General features: G+C 47.6%; 1 protein-coding gene across 3 annotated transcripts in view; it reads left to right on the top strand.

The window, feature by feature from the left end:
- The window catches only part of mbtd1 (mbt domain containing 1), a 40,845-nt gene that overhangs the window by 15,720 nt on the left and 7,978 nt on the right, over window positions 1–17,147 (top strand). For 2 of the 3 annotated variants that reach the window (XM_080517252.1, XM_080517251.1), the window contains 7 exons: window positions 201–256; window positions 2,184–2,288; window positions 2,581–2,728; window positions 2,798–2,880; window positions 2,953–3,187; window positions 9,201–9,272; window positions 10,901–11,056. In XM_080517252.1, the coding sequence (XP_080373378.1) occupies window positions 201–256; window positions 2,184–2,288; window positions 2,581–2,728; window positions 2,798–2,880; window positions 2,953–3,187; window positions 9,201–9,272; window positions 10,901–11,056 (855 nt within the window). The remainder of the gene's footprint in view (window positions 1–200; window positions 257–2,183; window positions 2,289–2,580; window positions 2,729–2,797; window positions 2,881–2,952; window positions 3,188–9,200; window positions 9,273–10,900; window positions 11,057–17,147) is intronic. The other variant, XM_080517253.1, reaches the window with a different exon arrangement.

Here is a 17,147-nt window from a genome sequence, read left to right as displayed (position 1 = left end):
GGGTTTGGAAACCTGCCATGGAAGGCTATTAAAAAATAAAACTAATTCTTCATGTTGGGTGAAAATACAAAGAAAAACTGTGTTTGGGAACCTTTTGAATCATAATCAAACAAAGCAACCTGGAGTTTTTCCTGCTGTTAGACAAAGGAAAGATCTTGTATCCTGTGCTGGAAAAACTGAACATTGTGTGTTTTTTCCAGACTTTACCAAGAGATTTGAGGGTCAAGTTGATGCTCCTCCTCAACTCTTCTCAAAGGTATAAGAAGCTTCTTTCTGTCCTCTGCTGGGAGCTCAGTTTGACACCAGAGCTCACTTCAGTGAATGCTTTAAAGCAGGAGGGTCCACACTTGGTCCTGCAGGGTTTAGCTCTCTTCCAGTTCAGCACACCTGATTGCAACGAAGGGCTCATTATCAGACCTTTTCACAACCTTGGTGATGACATCATCATTAGATCCAGGCATGCTGAAGCAGGGAGAGACTATAACATTCAGGACCGAGTTGGGACACCCTTGCTTTAAACAAAGGTGGTTCAGGGGAGACAGAGATCTGTCGGAACCCACAAGCGTTGTAAATTATTGCCGAGTTCGCCGGGCTACCTTTTGTCAAACATGTCATCGTCAAAACTGTTGTGAGTGGAAGGAAACAAGGCAGTTTCCAGTCGACAGTGTCGTGTGTGTTGTGCGCTGGTCTGTCACCAGCTGAAAGGATCAAACTGAGGTTCAAATCAGCAATTTTCTGCCCAGTTACAATCTCAAACTAAACTCCAAAAGAAATAACTTTTCCCCACCATGGATGTAAACGTGTACGATCGAACAGTTGCTGTAATAAAACAAGTCCGGCACAGAAGGAAGAAGCCCATACAAGTAGTTCTTTTTCTAATGAATACATAGCATCCGGGGCGGTGTGGCTCGGTTGGTAGAGCGGTCGTCTCAAGGTTCGACCCCATCTCTGCCTGCCCACAAGTGTCCCTGGGCAAGACACTGAACCCTGAACTGTGTGACTGCAGAGTGAGAGTGAGAGGGTGGTGGTGGTGGAGGAGCCGATGGTGCAACATGGCCGCCTCACTTCAGTCAGTCTGCCCCAGGGCAGCTGTGGCTACAGACGGAGTTTACCTCCATCCAGTATGGACTAAATGAATTATGCTATGTAAAGCGTCTTTGAGTGCATTATTATTATTATGAACTTGTCATTACTGACTGTAATCAAACACCACCAGGTATTGCAGCTGTACATGGTGCACATCACCGTGTTCGGACGGCCACAGATCACAATGACCCACTTGACCATCTCTACTCCATGCAGTAGTTCACACTCTACAATCATGTCTGTCTTTCATCTTGCCTGAAAAACACTGTTTGGTGCTCCACCTCCTTCCTCAGCAGTTCAGCACTTTATATATTCGGTTTAATTATCAACATTCATTTTGCGTCTTTTTCCTGAGCTTTTCTTTGGTGGACTGAGAACTCCATACCTGTATTTATTTTTCATAAACTGTCACATTTTCCAGCATAGTTATTTGTCTATGTACCATTTAAACAACATTGCATATTATTTTTATGATCCACCAACCAAATCTAATTTCTGTAGCCTTACTTTACTATACTTTACAAGGGTCAAACTAGCCGTCTCAGGAAGGTCTAGCCCCAGCTCACCTTCCTTGTACTAACAAGGGTGAACCTTTCAATGTGTGGTGAATTCTGCATCACAATGAAAAGAGCCCACATTGAAGGGTCAAAAAGCGACGTCGCTATGAACGCCCTGTGGTAACTTTTCTGACACCTCCTGCTTGAAACCCCAAAAAGTTCTTTCTAAAAGAGTCAATTTCAAAAACCCGATAACTTTCCATCAACTCATTCAGTTCAAATGTATTGATATTTCAAGAAATATAACAATAGAATGTATGTAAGTGACTTAACAGTGTACATAGATACAATTTAAAGTATAAAACTGAATAGAAAGCAAGAGAATAATGTTAATAACTGTCCAACTGTTGGTAAATTATAAACTGTTGGACCGTGACTCTTCAATGTTTTACAGATGACTAAAACTGTATTTCCAGGCTATCTGAGAGCTCTTTTTTTACTACTGTAATACAGAATTCCTCCTCCTTTTTTTTACTCAGTTTCTCAAACCTTCCCAGATTTTCAGTGTGTGACGAATAAAAGATGTTCTCTGAATTCCAGGTGAGAGACGTGGACCAGAGCTCAGACTGGTTTAAAGACGGGATGAAGCTGGAAGCCATCGACCCCCTCAACCTCTCAGCTATATGTGTAGCCACTGTAAGAAAGGTCAGTAGTCTGTTCTTTAACAAACTGTGCTCTTTCTCTGTCTCAAACTCAAACCAGTTGTGACTGAACACTGTTTTTGTGTCTTTTCAGTTTTTTATTCCATCCTTCTTATGCTTCTATCTTCTGTCCTCTGATGAAATAATGAGTCCTGTTAACCTTAACAGCAGCGTTTATGTAAACACAGATGTGTAATTGATGATGGGTGGTCTTTTTTTTGCTATGTATAATATATATAATCTAGACAGACAGTTTGAAGCTGCTAGCCTAGCCTGAGCTGCTCTGTGCCATGCAGGTGTTGGCAGATGGGTACCTTATGATCGGTATTGATGGCTCCGAGGCGGTGGACGGCTCAGACTGGTTCTGCTACCACAGCACCTCCCCATCCATCTTCCCTGTGGGCTTCTGTGAAATCAACAGCATTGAACTCACGCCCCCTAGAGGTAGCTTTGTATTCTGGGCGAGCCTCTCCAGGTGTTGACCAGGGTCTGATCACTGGCTTTGTCTCTCAGGGTACACTAAGCTGCCATTCAAATGGTTTGACTACCTCAGAGAAACGGGCTCCAGAGCCGGTCCTGTCAGGCTCTTCAACAAGGTAGAGTCCTCCTCCTCTGTGTGTGTTTGGGGAACGCAGGAACATTCACTCATTCATTCCACCGCTCCTCAGGAGGTTCCCAATCACGGGTTCCGGCAGGGCATGAAGCTGGAGGCCGTGGACCTGATGGAGCCACGGCTTGTGTGTGTCGCCACGGTGACCAGGATTGTCCACCGGCTGCTGAGGATCCATTTTGACGGCTGGGAGGACGAGTATGACCAGTGGGTAGACTGCGAGTCCCCCGACCTCTACCCCGTGGGCTGGTGTCAGCTGACCGGGTACCAGCTGCAGCCGCCCGCCGCGCAGAGTAAGAAAGCCTCGTAGCACAACCATCAAGATCCTTTTACACCAGCTGCACTTCATTTAGGTTGCTGTGAAAGATGCAGTATAGGTACAGTTCCACAGCACTTTCTGTCACAGAGCGTTGCGGGGCGGGGTGGGGCGGGGCGGGGTGGGGTGGGGTGGGACGGGTTTTTTCACAGTCCCACTTTAAAGTTGTGGATCGTAAGGAAAGAACCTGCGACTGCCGGGTACGACTTTCCACTCCCCCCGTGTGGAGGTACCTCGCACCGAGGAACGGGTCTGGAGGAGCGACGGCGGGCGGTAGTGAGCACTGTCACTCCACTTGCCCCCTATATTTCATTAGTTCATCTTCAGTAAACCCTCCTTGGTTGTTTCCATGCGCCACTCTGCCTTCACTGGTTGATTTGTTCACTGGGTTTATTGAAACGTCGGAGCGTGACACAACACCGCAGTCTGTACCTCGTTAATCAAATCAAACTTTATTTATAGAGCACCTTTCATGCATAAAAACATGCAACTCAAAGTGCTTCACATAACAATATAAAAAAATAGAAACACACACCCCCCCTAACTGCCCATAATAGAGTATAAAAACTGATATAAGAATGGCCAGGCACTGATGATCCTGGAGAGAAAACACCACCCTCGGGGCACCCAGAGGAGCCACAGCCTACAGCTACGGGGGGCCCCGCCACAGGGACCGCCCCCACCACGGTCAGTGAACCACAGGCTGAGCTCCACCGCCAAGGCCAGAATGACGCCCCCCACAGGCAGACCAGACTCAACTCCTGATGAAGAGCGCCCCCGTGAGGAGACACTGGAGTAAAATAAATAGGAGCAAAAGAAATGGATCAATAAATGAAAATAAAAGATAAGAAAATAGAAAGTAAAAATAATCAACCAATAAAAATAAGTACATAAGAGCTTATAAAATGAATCCATCAATGAGATAAAGGATTAAGCTAAAACATTAACTACAATTAGAAAAAAGAACAAGTAAAATAGTCAACTAATTAAATGCTAAATTAAAAAGTTAAAAGACTGCGGCAGAGCCTGGTAAACTTGTCAAGCTCATTTTTAATTCTGGTTGGGATTTCTTATCTCATAAGGATCACAAGGTACCATTTATGTTGTGTTTGGCTATCAATAATAATTAATAATTATCGAAGATGGTTATTAATTATGTTATTGAAAATGTTAATCTCATCTCTATCAGATACCTCGGAGCTCCACCTGTCTTAACAGGAAATAATAGCCAATTCAGATAACTGAATTGGCTATCATTTCCTATCATTTTCATTTCCATATCAGTCTCATAAGATATACTAAATGGATAATTAGGAATTCAAATTAATTGTTAAATTAATTACAATTACCACAACTAACAGTGAAGGTTGAAGGATTTTGGAGTTCTTGACACAGGAGAGGTCGACATTCATTCACCTTTGTGCTCATTAATAACACAGCAAGTATGATTCCAGGTGTCAGGGCCACTCTTTGACCCCAGACAGCCTTCTGACCTTTGGCACCGGCACAATGCAGGATGTCTTCCACTGCCTTGGCACCCACCCCGTTCAGACACTCCAGGTGAAGAGCCTGTGCAGACGCACTGCCAGTGCTTCAGGAGCCTCGTGTTCTACCAGGAGGCTCTCTCTTGAGCTCCGCCCACACCTCCTCCACAGTGAAGTGATCGGTGGTGAAGGTGGAGCAGCCGCTGGGTGGAGCAGGACCAGAGGCAGTAGTATAGGTGGAGCAGCCGCTGGGTGGAGCAGGACCAGAGGCAGTAGTATAGGTGGAGCAGCCGCTGGGTGGAGCAGGACCAGAGGCAGCAGTATAGGTGGAGCAGCCGCTTGGTGGAGCAGGACCAGAGGCAGTAGTATAGGTGGAGCAGCCGCTGGGTGGAGCAGGACCAGAGGCAGTAGTATAGGTGGAGCAGCCGCTTGGTGGAGCAGGACCAGAGGCAGTAGTATAGGTGGAGCAGCCGCTTGGTGGAGCAGGACCAGAGGCAGTAGTATAGGTGGAGCAGCCGCTGGGTGGAGCAGGACCAGAGGCAGTAGTATAGGTGGAGCAGCCGCTTGGTGGAGCAGGACCAGAGGCAGCAGTATAGGTGGAGCAGCCGCTTGGTGGAGCAGGACCAGAGGCAGTAGTATAGGTGGAGCAGCCGCTGGGTGGAGCAGGACCAGAGGCAGTAGTATAGGTGGAGCAGCCGCTTGGTGGAGCAGGACCAGAGGCAGTAGTATAGGTGGAGCAGCCGCTGGGTGGAGCAGGACCAGAGGCAGTAGTATAGGTGGAGCAGCCGCTTGGTGGAGCAGGACCAGAGGCAGTAGTATAGGTGGAGCAGCCGCTGGGTGGAGCAGGACCAGAGGCAGCAGTATAGGTGGCGCAGCCGCTGGGTGGAGCAGGACAGGAGGCAGCAGTATAGGTGGAGCAGCCGCTGGGTGGAGCAGGACCAGAGGCAGTAGTATAGGTGGAGCAGCCGCTGGGTGGAGCAGGACCAGAGGCAGCAGTATAGGTGGCGCAGCCGCTGGGTGGAGCAGGACCAGAGGCAGTAGTATAGGTGGCGCAGCCGCTGGGTGGAGCAGGACCAGAGGCAGTAGTATAGGTGGCGCAGCCGCTGGGTGGAGCAGGACCAGAGGCAGCAGTATAGGTGGAGCAGCCGCTGGGTGGAGCAGGACCAGAGGCAGCAGTATAGGTGGAGCAGCCGCTGGGTGGAGCAGGACCAGAGGCAGCAGTATAGGTGGAGCAGCCGCTGGGTGGAGCAGGACCAGAGGCAGTAGTATAGGTGGAGCAGCCGCTGGGTGGAGCAGGACCAGAGGCAGTAGTATAGGTGGAGCAGCCGCTGGGTGGAGCAGGACAGGAGGCAGCAGTATAGGTGGAGCAGCCGCTGGGTGGAGCAGGACAGGAGGCAGCAGTATAGGTGGAGCAGCCGCTGGGTGGAGCAGGACCAGAGGCAGTAGTATAGGTGGAGCAGCCGCTTGGTGGAGCAGGACCAGAGGCAGTAGTATAGGTGGAGCAGCCGCTGGGTGGAGCAGGACCAGAGGCAGCAGTATAGGTGGAGCAGCCGCTGGGTGGAGCAGGACAGGAGGCAGCAGTATAGGTGGAGCAGCCGCTTGGTGGAGCAGGACCAGAGGCAGCAGTATAGGTGGAGCAGCCGCTGGGTGGAGCAGGACAGGAGGCAGCAGTATAGGTGGAGCAGCCGCTGCAATAGAAGCGGTTCAACTGGTTGGCCACGTCGGTGTCGCCTGGTGAGAGAGACACTGGCCTCCTTGTAGCCAGTGATGGCTCTCATGCCCCTCCACACTTCCTTTGTGTTGTTCTGCTGCAGTCTCCTTTCCAGCCTCTCCAGGCTTTTCTGGGCTCGCCTCATGCCCGTTCTCACGTCACGTTGTGCAGACCTGATCCTGTCTCTGGTTTTGAAAGCCTCCTTTTTCTGGTTCAGGAAGTGCTTGTGATCAAGGTCTTATTATTTGAGACTGAAGGCACCCCATCTTTGCAGGAATTAATGTCATCAGTGACACAGTCAACCACTCCATCAATGTTGTTGTCAGACCTATGGGTGTCAAGAAGTGTGTTCCAGTCAATAGACTGGAAGCAGTCCCTCAGAGCTTCACTGGTCTCTGGAGTCCACTTCTTCTGGGGTCTGGTGGTAACCGGCAGTCTCATTACACAGTGTCTGTAGCATGTCTTTCGGTGTATTCGATTGTGGTCTGACTTGCCAAATGGGGGCAGGGCCAATACACTGTTAGGGTTTTTCACGTTGATATAGCAAAGATCCAGGGTATTGTCGCCCCTCATGGCTCAACATGACTAAAATCCCCTGAAATGACAGTCAGTGCATCAGGGTGTTGGGACTGAATTCTCATTACGGTGTCCTGAATAACGTCACTCTGTGGAGTTGTCTGCCCATGGTGAAATGTAAACAACAATGGCAACGATGTGGGAGAACTCCCGTGGCACATAGTAAGGTCTTAAACCTACCGCTAGCACCTCCACATCACTACAACAGATCTTCCCCTTCGCAGTTAAGTGGCCGGAATGACACCAGTTATTGTTTACGAGAAGTACCAGCCCACCTCCTGTCGCCTTTCCACACTTCTTCAGCTCCCTGTCCACCCGCACCAGCGTGAAGCCAAGTATGTTGACAGCTGAGTCGGGAATGGCGTCGATGAGCCACGTTTCCGTGAAGAAATATAAGCTGCACTCATGGTAACGCCCATCGGTTTTCACCAAGGCCTCCATCTCGTGGCACTTGTTGAGGAGAGTTGACGTTTCCCATGATGATCGATTGTTCCATCCTATCACATTCCGTGCAGTGGAAACGAGGCTTAATTCAGCCATGAATGCTGTCCACCCAGAAACAAACTACCAACCTGGGCACTGGTCTTGGGTCTGAAGGAATTTCTGTCCCTTCTCCCAGGGTTGGCAGTGAAACAATAAAATGAGAGGTATGGACAGGTTTCCTGCCTGTTAGCGCAGCCTACAGCTACGCAAAAGATGCCCATCTTCTCTGATCTGTGATATCAAGTCATGCCTAAAGCAGGGGTGTCCACACTTGGTCCTGGAGGGCACCTGTCCTGCATGTTTTAATTCTCCCCCTGCTTCAGCACACCTGAATCTAATGATGACCAAGGTGGTGAAAAAGCCCAATAACGAGGCCTTCATTGCAATCAGCTGTGCCGCAACTGGGAGGAGCGCCACTCTGCAGGACGCCGGCCCTCCAGTGCGGCGTTTGGACACCCCTGGCCTACAGTGTGACTGTGAGCACGTTTACAGTCAGTGGACCTCCACAATGGTGGCCCAGTAGTACTGCGAGACTTCTGACATGTGAAAAACCTCAATAAGATTGGTCATCGATTCAGATTTCCCAAAACATGTTGATTCGATTCACAGGGTTTGATTCAATACACGATTCTATTCCATTCAGTCTCGGTTTGATTAAGGATATTTCTGTCACAGTACCAATTTTACTTGACTATGGAAGAGATTCTCAAAGAACTAATCCTGTAAATAGTAGAAACTCAAATATCAATGTATACATTAGAAATTGAGCCCAAAGCAGTTATACATGACATGTATTACACATGACCTGACCAAGATAAAAATGTACTGTGTCTTGTTTGGATCTCAAACTTAATATCCAGACACCAACGACTGAATTTTCAGATATTTATGTGCAGCCCTACAGACATGTGCCTTCAGTGCTCCGCCATGATGTTGAACAACACCTAGTGGTGAGATCTGTGGCTGGTCAACATAAACTACTCCACTTTAAACTGCAGCCTGCATTACAAACGGTCAAAAAGACTTTTTGTAATTGTTGATTTTTATCAACACAATTTCTTTTTTTAACTCGGTCTTACTGATATACTGAATAAATTCAATATAATATGAAAAACTGTCATAACTGTAACAGTACATATAAGCAAACTAAGTAACTTATTCAGACACACAATATTATTAACTAACCTTTGTGAAATGTCCTGCTGCAGCCACAGACTGAACTTCTTCAGGAGCTTCTCCTCGGCCACATTGTGCTTCAAACTGGTTGAACAACAGCATTTCTACAAGCCGCAGCATTGAATCCGCTGAAAACATTAGACTGTGGTACCAGAAAGCCACGTCTTCTTCATGATCGCCAGATCTGACTCTGTTTTCACCCCAGACACAATGTAAAACCCACCCACTTCAATAAAAAATAGAACTGCACCAAATAATCAAAGGGAAAAGGAAACACAATGAGTCGTTGTTGGGAACAGCCGAAGCTGAGGGATCCGTTCGCAGAGATTTCTCCAGCAGCAGCTGCTAGGTCAGGATTATCAACACTTACATCTCGGCACGGGGGAGGAATGTGACAAAGTTTTTTTTTTGTTCCATGATGCATTTTTTGACAGATAGAAAATCTGAAGTATATAAATCAGGTGCTACAGTGAAAAGGTCCCAGCTGTTCGTTGGCCTTGCTAATCTTCCCGTGGATTGTTGAGGCTTCCTTCAGCTCTGTGTCTCTCACCTGCTTTCAGGTAGCAGAGAAATGCCCCAGGCGGTGCCCAAGCAGAAGAAAAAGGCTCAACAGTACAAAGGCCAAAAGAAAAGTAAGTGTGCTCTCGTCTTCTTCTTCCTCTGCTGATTGGTTGAGTCTCTCCACTCCCTCCTTCCTCTGCTCTGCTTGCCTCTCGCTGCCGACATTGTGACGGGACACGCTGCTGCTTCATTGGTCCCTTGAGTTGAGCTCTGGTGTGGCGGTGTCTCTTCCCTCCCGGGACAAACCAGGTGGTCTGGTGGTTCCACTTGGTTCAGGTTCATGTGGGTCCTGCTTCACTGAGATCACTTTGTTACAAGCATCGAATCATTGGAAGGACGTCTATGGATTCACACCTTATTGATCAACGTGCTTCTCAGTCTTTTAAACACCACCAGCATAGAAGTGCTGCGATATAAATGTGTTGAAGGACTGAGATCGACATGAACCACAAGATTGATTATGTAGAAATAAATTACACAAGATTTGAATCAGTCAAAGGATTCAATGAAATACTCACAAATGAAGTGGTGTGCCAAAATAGAATCACAAATAATTCCAGCCTGTACGACCTGTTGAGGTGTTTCCTGCCCGGAGCTCGGATCAGACCCAGCCCCCCGCAACCCTGAAGTATAGAAGAGAAGACTTTGTTAGAAGATCCATGGATGCAAATGATTCTAAAATTAATTGCAATAAGCAAAGAATTGATATAACAATAATTTATTTTTTTATTATTATTAATTCATTTCAGGCATATAGTGTTTCACACAGGCATGTGTAATCTCATACATAAACCAATGTCCATGTAGTCCGGATATACACACACATATATATATATATATATATATTGATAATATAAATAAATGAATTGTAGCTTATGAATATATATTCTGTAAAAAAAATCTAGATTTAAGTATTCCCATACACTTATAAACACACTCACGCAAACACCTTATATGTATTTACTCTATATGTATGTATGTATGTATGTATTTTAGATATTTTAAAAATATAAAGTGAATGTAAACAAAGTCATCCCAACTATTTTAAAGTTTACAATTTAAAATGTTTGATTAAAAGCTGATGTTACGTAATGTGACTTTATACCAGAGATGAGGCCCTCGCATCAGGATTAGATCCTGTGTTTTGGTGCAGACATGCGAGTGAAAAGAACCAAGCAGACTGATACTGTGAGGCCTCAGAACAGTTTCAAAGAGGTTAAACATGTCTTTATGAGCTGAAAGAGGTGAATCAGCTGTTTTTAGCTGTATTGGGTTTTCAGACTTGTGCTAAAAACCTAAAAGATGTAAAGGGGTTGTTTAGTCATTACTGCAGCAATCTGTACATTAACTACAAGTAAAGTAGAGATAATCCAGTTGAAACTGTTAATAGATGCAAAAAAAACATTTTTAATTCCGAAAAAGTTTTTAACATTTAGTTCTGAAACTTTACATGGTTTTTCTATGTAGTTTCTCTTATTTCAAAGTTTAAAGAAGTTTCTCGGCTCAGGATGAATTTTATTGAATGTAAAGAAAGTTTGTGAAAGTTTTGGCGTCATGCGGTAGAGTCCAGTCTGTCCTTATCACAACTGGGGCCCTGGGGGTTCGGTGGGGGCCCGGTGGGGGCCCGGTATGGCTCCATGTCACTCACCTGTGTATACTGAGCCCCTGGTAGCTGACCCCGGTCTGGCTTGGTGTTTAGAGAGGAAGATTCCACTTGGTCGACGGCCCTTCAGTCAGGCAGGCAGGAGGAGGAGCAGCTTCTCGGGGGATGAAGAGCAGAGTCCGCCCCCTTACCCTGCCCAGGGGCCCGTTCGGCCCTGGCCCCGCACCCACCTCCACCAAACCCACAAAGCAGGTAACGGCACCAGGCCTGTGGAGGCTCCACGGGCGTCTTTTCTTTCATATTTCAAACAGGAGGTCTTGTGAGTGTAGCAAGGCCATGCTGTGGAGCATGGTCGTCACTCACACTCATCTTCATACTGTGGGCAGGCTCACACTCGCTCTGAACTGCATGTTTTTCATCTGCTGCTTCTCTTTTAAAGGTACAATATGCAATGCTGCTCAGATATAGGGAGGCCATCTGTACACAACAGCTCAGATTCTCCTAATCACTTTGATTATGCCGCATATTTCTTTACAATCTGAGTCAACGAGTTTCCATTAATTGAGCTTGAAATGAAACAGTTTGCTCTCTTTTATTAAGCTTAATCTCATTTTATTGTTAAAATACACATTATTTACTGTATAGCCAAGAACAAGACTATTCCTTCATTTTACAAGGTTTATAATGGAGGAAACACATTTTAATAAAGCAACTCTTGCTTTTATGAGGGCATGAATTTTATAATATTAAAATGAACCTAATTAAAACAACTCAAATTAGGTGTTCTTTTTAAATCTTATTAAAAGGGCATGCACACTCTGAACTTTCTGAAACGTTCTCTGTTCAGTCAAAACCAGGGTCATATGTGATATGCAAATCCTTATAGTCTGAAAGTTAGAAGATAAAATCCTGGAATTTTGTTGTATTTGAAAAATGAAGCCAGCCACATGCTTGCAAGGTAACTCAGAGCCATCGATTATGACTTCAGAGCACAATATCAGTGAAACATGCAAAAAAGATCAGATTTGTATTAGGGCTGGCTGATATGGCCTCAGATCAATACCAGGATATATTGAGCTGTTCACCTCGATAAAGTTAAATAGACGATAACTCCTCCACTGTGGCCCCTGCACATTAGATGTAGCAGTTATATTAATAGTATGGCTCCCCTGGATCTATTTATTGCCACTTTAAAGGACTGTAAAACTACACTTTGAAAATGAAGTATTTTTAGTTAAGATTTATTGACGAGCTGATAAGTACAGATGACTTGAAATGAGAGCTACTGAGAGTGGATTATACCCGTAACTTCATCTGTATTGCCCCTGAAAACACAGGATTTCTCCAGTTATATGAAACAAGATCTATCTAACCTAATTCTTGTGAAAGAAATTACATATTTTGTGTGTAAAATGACTTCACATCCAGCGCGATGAACGGTGCCTCACTACACGGCTCTCTGCCCACAACGGATTCCCGTAGCTCGTGTCACTTTCTCCGCTGATTCTAAATACGGAGGATTTGCTTCGATGGCTTCTAAAGCAGTTCACTTCAGCCACTGTAGCAGCCGCTACAACTTCTGAACCGTCCTCCATCACCTCCTTTCTCTATTTTTGTTACAGACTGGAAGGGGTGGAGTCATGTCTCTCACACAGCACAGCGTCTTAAAGGGACAGGCTACCTACACACACTCAAAACCAACATTTCTTTTCTCTCTTTTTTTTAAACATCAAATATACCGACATGGACAAAATGACGTAGGTGATTTTCCTAAATTTCAGTATCGGTAAATTTTGGGTTTATTGCCCGGGCCTAATTTGTAATCCAAACATCTGAGTAGATATTGTCTGATTAAGATATTTTGAAGAAATATTGCAATAAAACCATTATCCGTGATCAATTCATCTATTCATTCATCCATTATCTGCCGCTTATCCGGTGCCGGGTCGCAGAGGCAGCGGTCGAAGCAGGGTTGCCCAGACTTCCCTCACCCCAGACTCTTCCTCCAGCTCTTCCCGTGGCACCCCAAGGTGTTCCCAGGTCATAGAGAGACATAGTCCCTCCAGGTGTCCTGGGTCTGTCCTGAGGCCTCCTACCGGAGGGACATGATGGAACACCTCCCTGGGGAGGCGTCCATCTGAAACAGGTGCCCGAACCTCCTCAGCTGTTCCTCTGGATGTGGAGGAGCAGCGGCTCTACTCCGAGTACCTCCCTGGTGACTGAGCTCCTCCCCCTATCTCTAAGGGTGACTGAGCTCCTCACCCTATCTCTAAGGGTGACTGAGCTCCTCACCCTATCTCTAAGGGTGACTGAGCTCCTCACCCTATCTCTAAGGGTGACTGAGCTCCTCCCCCTATCTCTAAGGGTGACTGAGCTCCTCACCCTATCTCTAAGGGTGACTGAGCTCCTCACCCTATCTCTAAGGGTGACTGAGCTCCTCCCCCTATCTCTAAGAGTGACTGAGCTCCTCACCCTATCTCTAAGGGTGACTGAGCTCCTCCCCCTATCTCTAAGGGTGACTGAGCTCCTCACCCTATCTCTAAGGGTGACTGAGCTCCTCCCCCTATCTCTAAGGGTGACTGAGCTCCTCACCCTATCTCTAAGGGTGACTGAGCTCCTCCCCCTATCTCTAAGAGTGACTGAGCTCCTCCCCCTATCTCTAAGGGTGACTGAGCTCCTCCCCCTATCTCTAAGAGTGACTGAGCTCCTCCCCCTATCTCTAAGGGTGACTGAGCTCCTCCCCCTATCTCTAAGAGTGACTGAGCTCCTCCCCCTATCTCTAAGGGTGACTGAGCTCCTCCCCCTATCTCTAAGAGTGACTGAGCTCCTCACCCTATCTCTAAGAGTGACTGAGCTCCTCACCCTATCTCTAAGGGTGGCTGAGCTCCTCCCCCTATCTCTAAGGGTGACTGAGCTCCTCACCCTATCTCTAAGGGTGGCTGAGCTCCTCCCCCTATCTCTAAGAGTGACTGAGCTCCTCCCCCTATCTCTAAGAGTGACTGAGGTCCTCACCCTATCTCTAAGGGTGACTGAGCTCCTCACCCTATCTCTAAGGGTGGCTGAGCTCCTCCCCTATCTCTAAGGGTGACTGAGGTCCTCTCCCTATCTCTAAGAGTGACTGAGCTCCTCCCCCTATCTCTAAGAGTGACTGAGGTCCTCACCCTATCTCTGAGGGTGACTGAGCTCCTCCCCCTATCTCTAAGGGTGACTGAGCTCCTCACCCTATCTCTAAGGGTGACTGAGCTCCTCACCCTATCTCTAAGGGTACGCCCAGCCACCCTACGGAGGAAGCTAGTTTCAGCCGCTTGTATCCGGGATCTGGTTCTTTCGGTCATGACCCATAGTTCATGACCATAGGTGAGGGAAGGAACGAAGATCGACCGGTAAAACAAGAGTTTGGTCTTTTGGCTCAGCTCCTTCACCACGACGGACCGATACAACGTCTGCATAACTGCAGACGCTGCACCGATCCGCCTGTCGATCTCACGCTCCATCTTTCCCCCACTCGTGAACAAGACCCCAAGATCCTTGAACTCCTCCACCTGTGACAAGGGCACTCCACCGACCTGGAGGGGGCAAGACACCTTTTTCTGGTCGAGAACCGTGGCCTCGGATTTAGAGGTGCTGATCTTCATCCCAGCTGCTTCACACTCTGCTGAGAACTGCGCCAGTGCACGCTGAAGGTCCAGGCTTGATGGAGCCAACAGAACCACATCATCGTCAAATAGCAGAGATGAGATCCTGTGGTCCCCAAACTGGACCCCCTCCAGCCCCCGGCTGTGCCGAGAGATTCTGTCCATATATATGATGAACAGAACCGGTGATAAAGGACAGTCCTGCTGGAGGCCAACGTGCACTGGGAACAGGTCTGACTTACTGCCGGCAATGTGAACCAAACTCCTGCTCTGGGCGTACAAGGACCAAACAGCCCTTAACAAAGGGTCCCGGACACCATACTCCCGGAGCACCCCCCACAGGACGTCTTGAGGGACGCGGTCGAACGCCTTCTCCAGATTCACAAAACGCATACAAAAAACATATATGGTTGGGCGAACTCCCATGAACCCTCAAGCACCTGGTGGAGGGTCTAGAGCTGGTCCAGTGTTCCACCATCAGGAGAACCTGGTGGAGGGTCTAGAGCTGGTCCAGTGTTCCACCATCAGGAGAACCTGGTGGAGGGTATAGAGCTGGTCCAGTGTTCCACCATCAGGAGAACCTGGTGGAGGGTCTAGAGCTGGTCCAGTGTTCCACCACCAGGACAAAAACCACATTGTTCCTCTTGGATCCGAGGTTCGACTAACGGCCGGACCCTCCTCTCCAGTACCCTGGAATAGACTTTCCCGGGGAGGCTGAGGAGTGTGAGCCCTCTGTAGTTGGAACACACCCTCCGATCCCCCTTCTTGAAGAGAGGGACCACCACCCCAGTCTGCCTGTCCAGAGGTACTGTCCCCGCCCGCCACGCGATGTTGCAGAGACGAGTCAGCCACGACAGTCCCTGCACATCCAGAGACTTAAGGAACTCTGGGTGAATCTCATCCACTCCCGGTGCCTTGCCACCGAGGAGCTTAGCAACAACCTCGGTGACTTCAGCTTGGGTAATGGACGAGTCCACCTCTGAGGACCCAGACTCTGCTTCCTCAATGGAAGACGTGGTGGTGGGATTGAGGAGGTCCTTGAAGTATTCATTCCACCACCCGACGATATCCCCGGTCAACAGCTCCCCACTTCCACTGTAAACAGTGTTGGTGGAGAACTGCTTCCCCCTCCTGAGGCGCCGGGCGGTTTGCCAGAATTTCCTTGGGGCTAACTGATTGTCCTCCTCCATGGCCTCTCCGAACTCCTCCCAGACCTGAGTTTTTGCCTCCACCACAGCCCGGGCTGCACTACGCTTGGCCTGCCGGTACCCATCAGCTGCCTCGGGAGTCCATCTGATGACTCCTGACAAAACACGTCTCATTCACATCAACTCATTCTAGAAATGGTCCATTAGCAGAGACACACAGGAAGCAGACGCTAAAGACTAGCTTCCATGTTCTCCAGCACATGGTGGAGACCCAGGACAGACTTCCTGCTCTCTGATAAACTCATTCTAAATGTAGTTTCTTGTGATCCGCCATCTTGTTTTGTAGTTCCATCACACGTCTCACACATACACACTCCCTCCACCTCTCTCTCTTTCCCTGTCCACACACACACACACACACACACACACACACACACACACACACACACACACACACACACACACACACACACACACACACACACACACACACACACACACACACACACACACACACACACACACACACACACACCCAGCTGTATATAGGTAGTTAGAATCTGTGTTTATTTGTTTTCATTGTAAATACATATAATGTTTGGAATCATACTTGCTGTGTTATTAATGAGCACAAAGGTGAATGAAATGTCGACTCTTCTGTGTCAAGAACTCCAAAATCCTTCAAGCTTTACTGTTAATTCTGGTAATTGTAATTCATTTAACTATTAATTCAAACTCCTGATGAACTGTTTAGTATATCTTATGAGACTGATAGAACTGAATTGTCTATCATTTCCTGTTAAGACAGGTGGAGCTCCGAGGTTCTGATACACATCAGATTACATTTCAATAACATAATAACTATCTTTGATAATTATTAATCATTATTGATAGGCAACCACAACATAAATAGTGATCCTTATGAGGTAAGAAATCCCTACAGGTACAGTGAAATTGTATAGAAAGTTGGGGGAATGAAGGACAACAAGAGCTGCCGAGAGGAGGGGAAAAAAATCCACCTCAGGCACATTTAGCATCAACACAGACAGAATACAACATTTTCTCCAGACAGCACCTGGGATATGTGAAGGGTAGTTTTGCAGCCCGCCACTAGGAGGAGGTGTCTCGGCGTACAGCCCATCAGGCACGTTGCCGTATCTCCTCCCACAGCCTCTGCTTGGGGGGGGGGGGGGGGGGGGGGGTGAAAGGTACTGCTTGCTTGTCTCTGCAGTTGGTCCAGTTCTGTTGTTGTGAGAAGGCCTTGAGTCCTGAGAGCTTCCAGTAGGCCAAAGTATCAGGGAATGGGAGGAAGGGGGGGCAGAGCCTTCATTCCACACTCACATCCAGGAGAGTTGGAGACAAAACACAGCCTTGACGACTGGGTGTCTGGGAGTCTGAAATGTAGATTACATTTTTTTCGTTCAGGCGCTTCAGCTTTATCTGTCGACCTTAGAAGAGGGGAGGAGAGGAGAGGAGAGAAGAGGGAAGACGAGGGGGAGAGGAGAGAAGAGAGAAGAGGAGAGGAGAGGAGAGAAGAGGGAAGACGAGGGGGAGAGGAGA

Source organism: Blennius ocellaris, assembly GCF_963422515.1.
Source record: "Blennius ocellaris genome assembly, chromosome: 21".
NCBI lineage: Eukaryota > Metazoa > Chordata > Actinopteri > Blenniiformes > Blenniidae > Blennius > Blennius ocellaris.
This window is presented reverse-complemented; position numbering and strand designations above follow the sequence as displayed.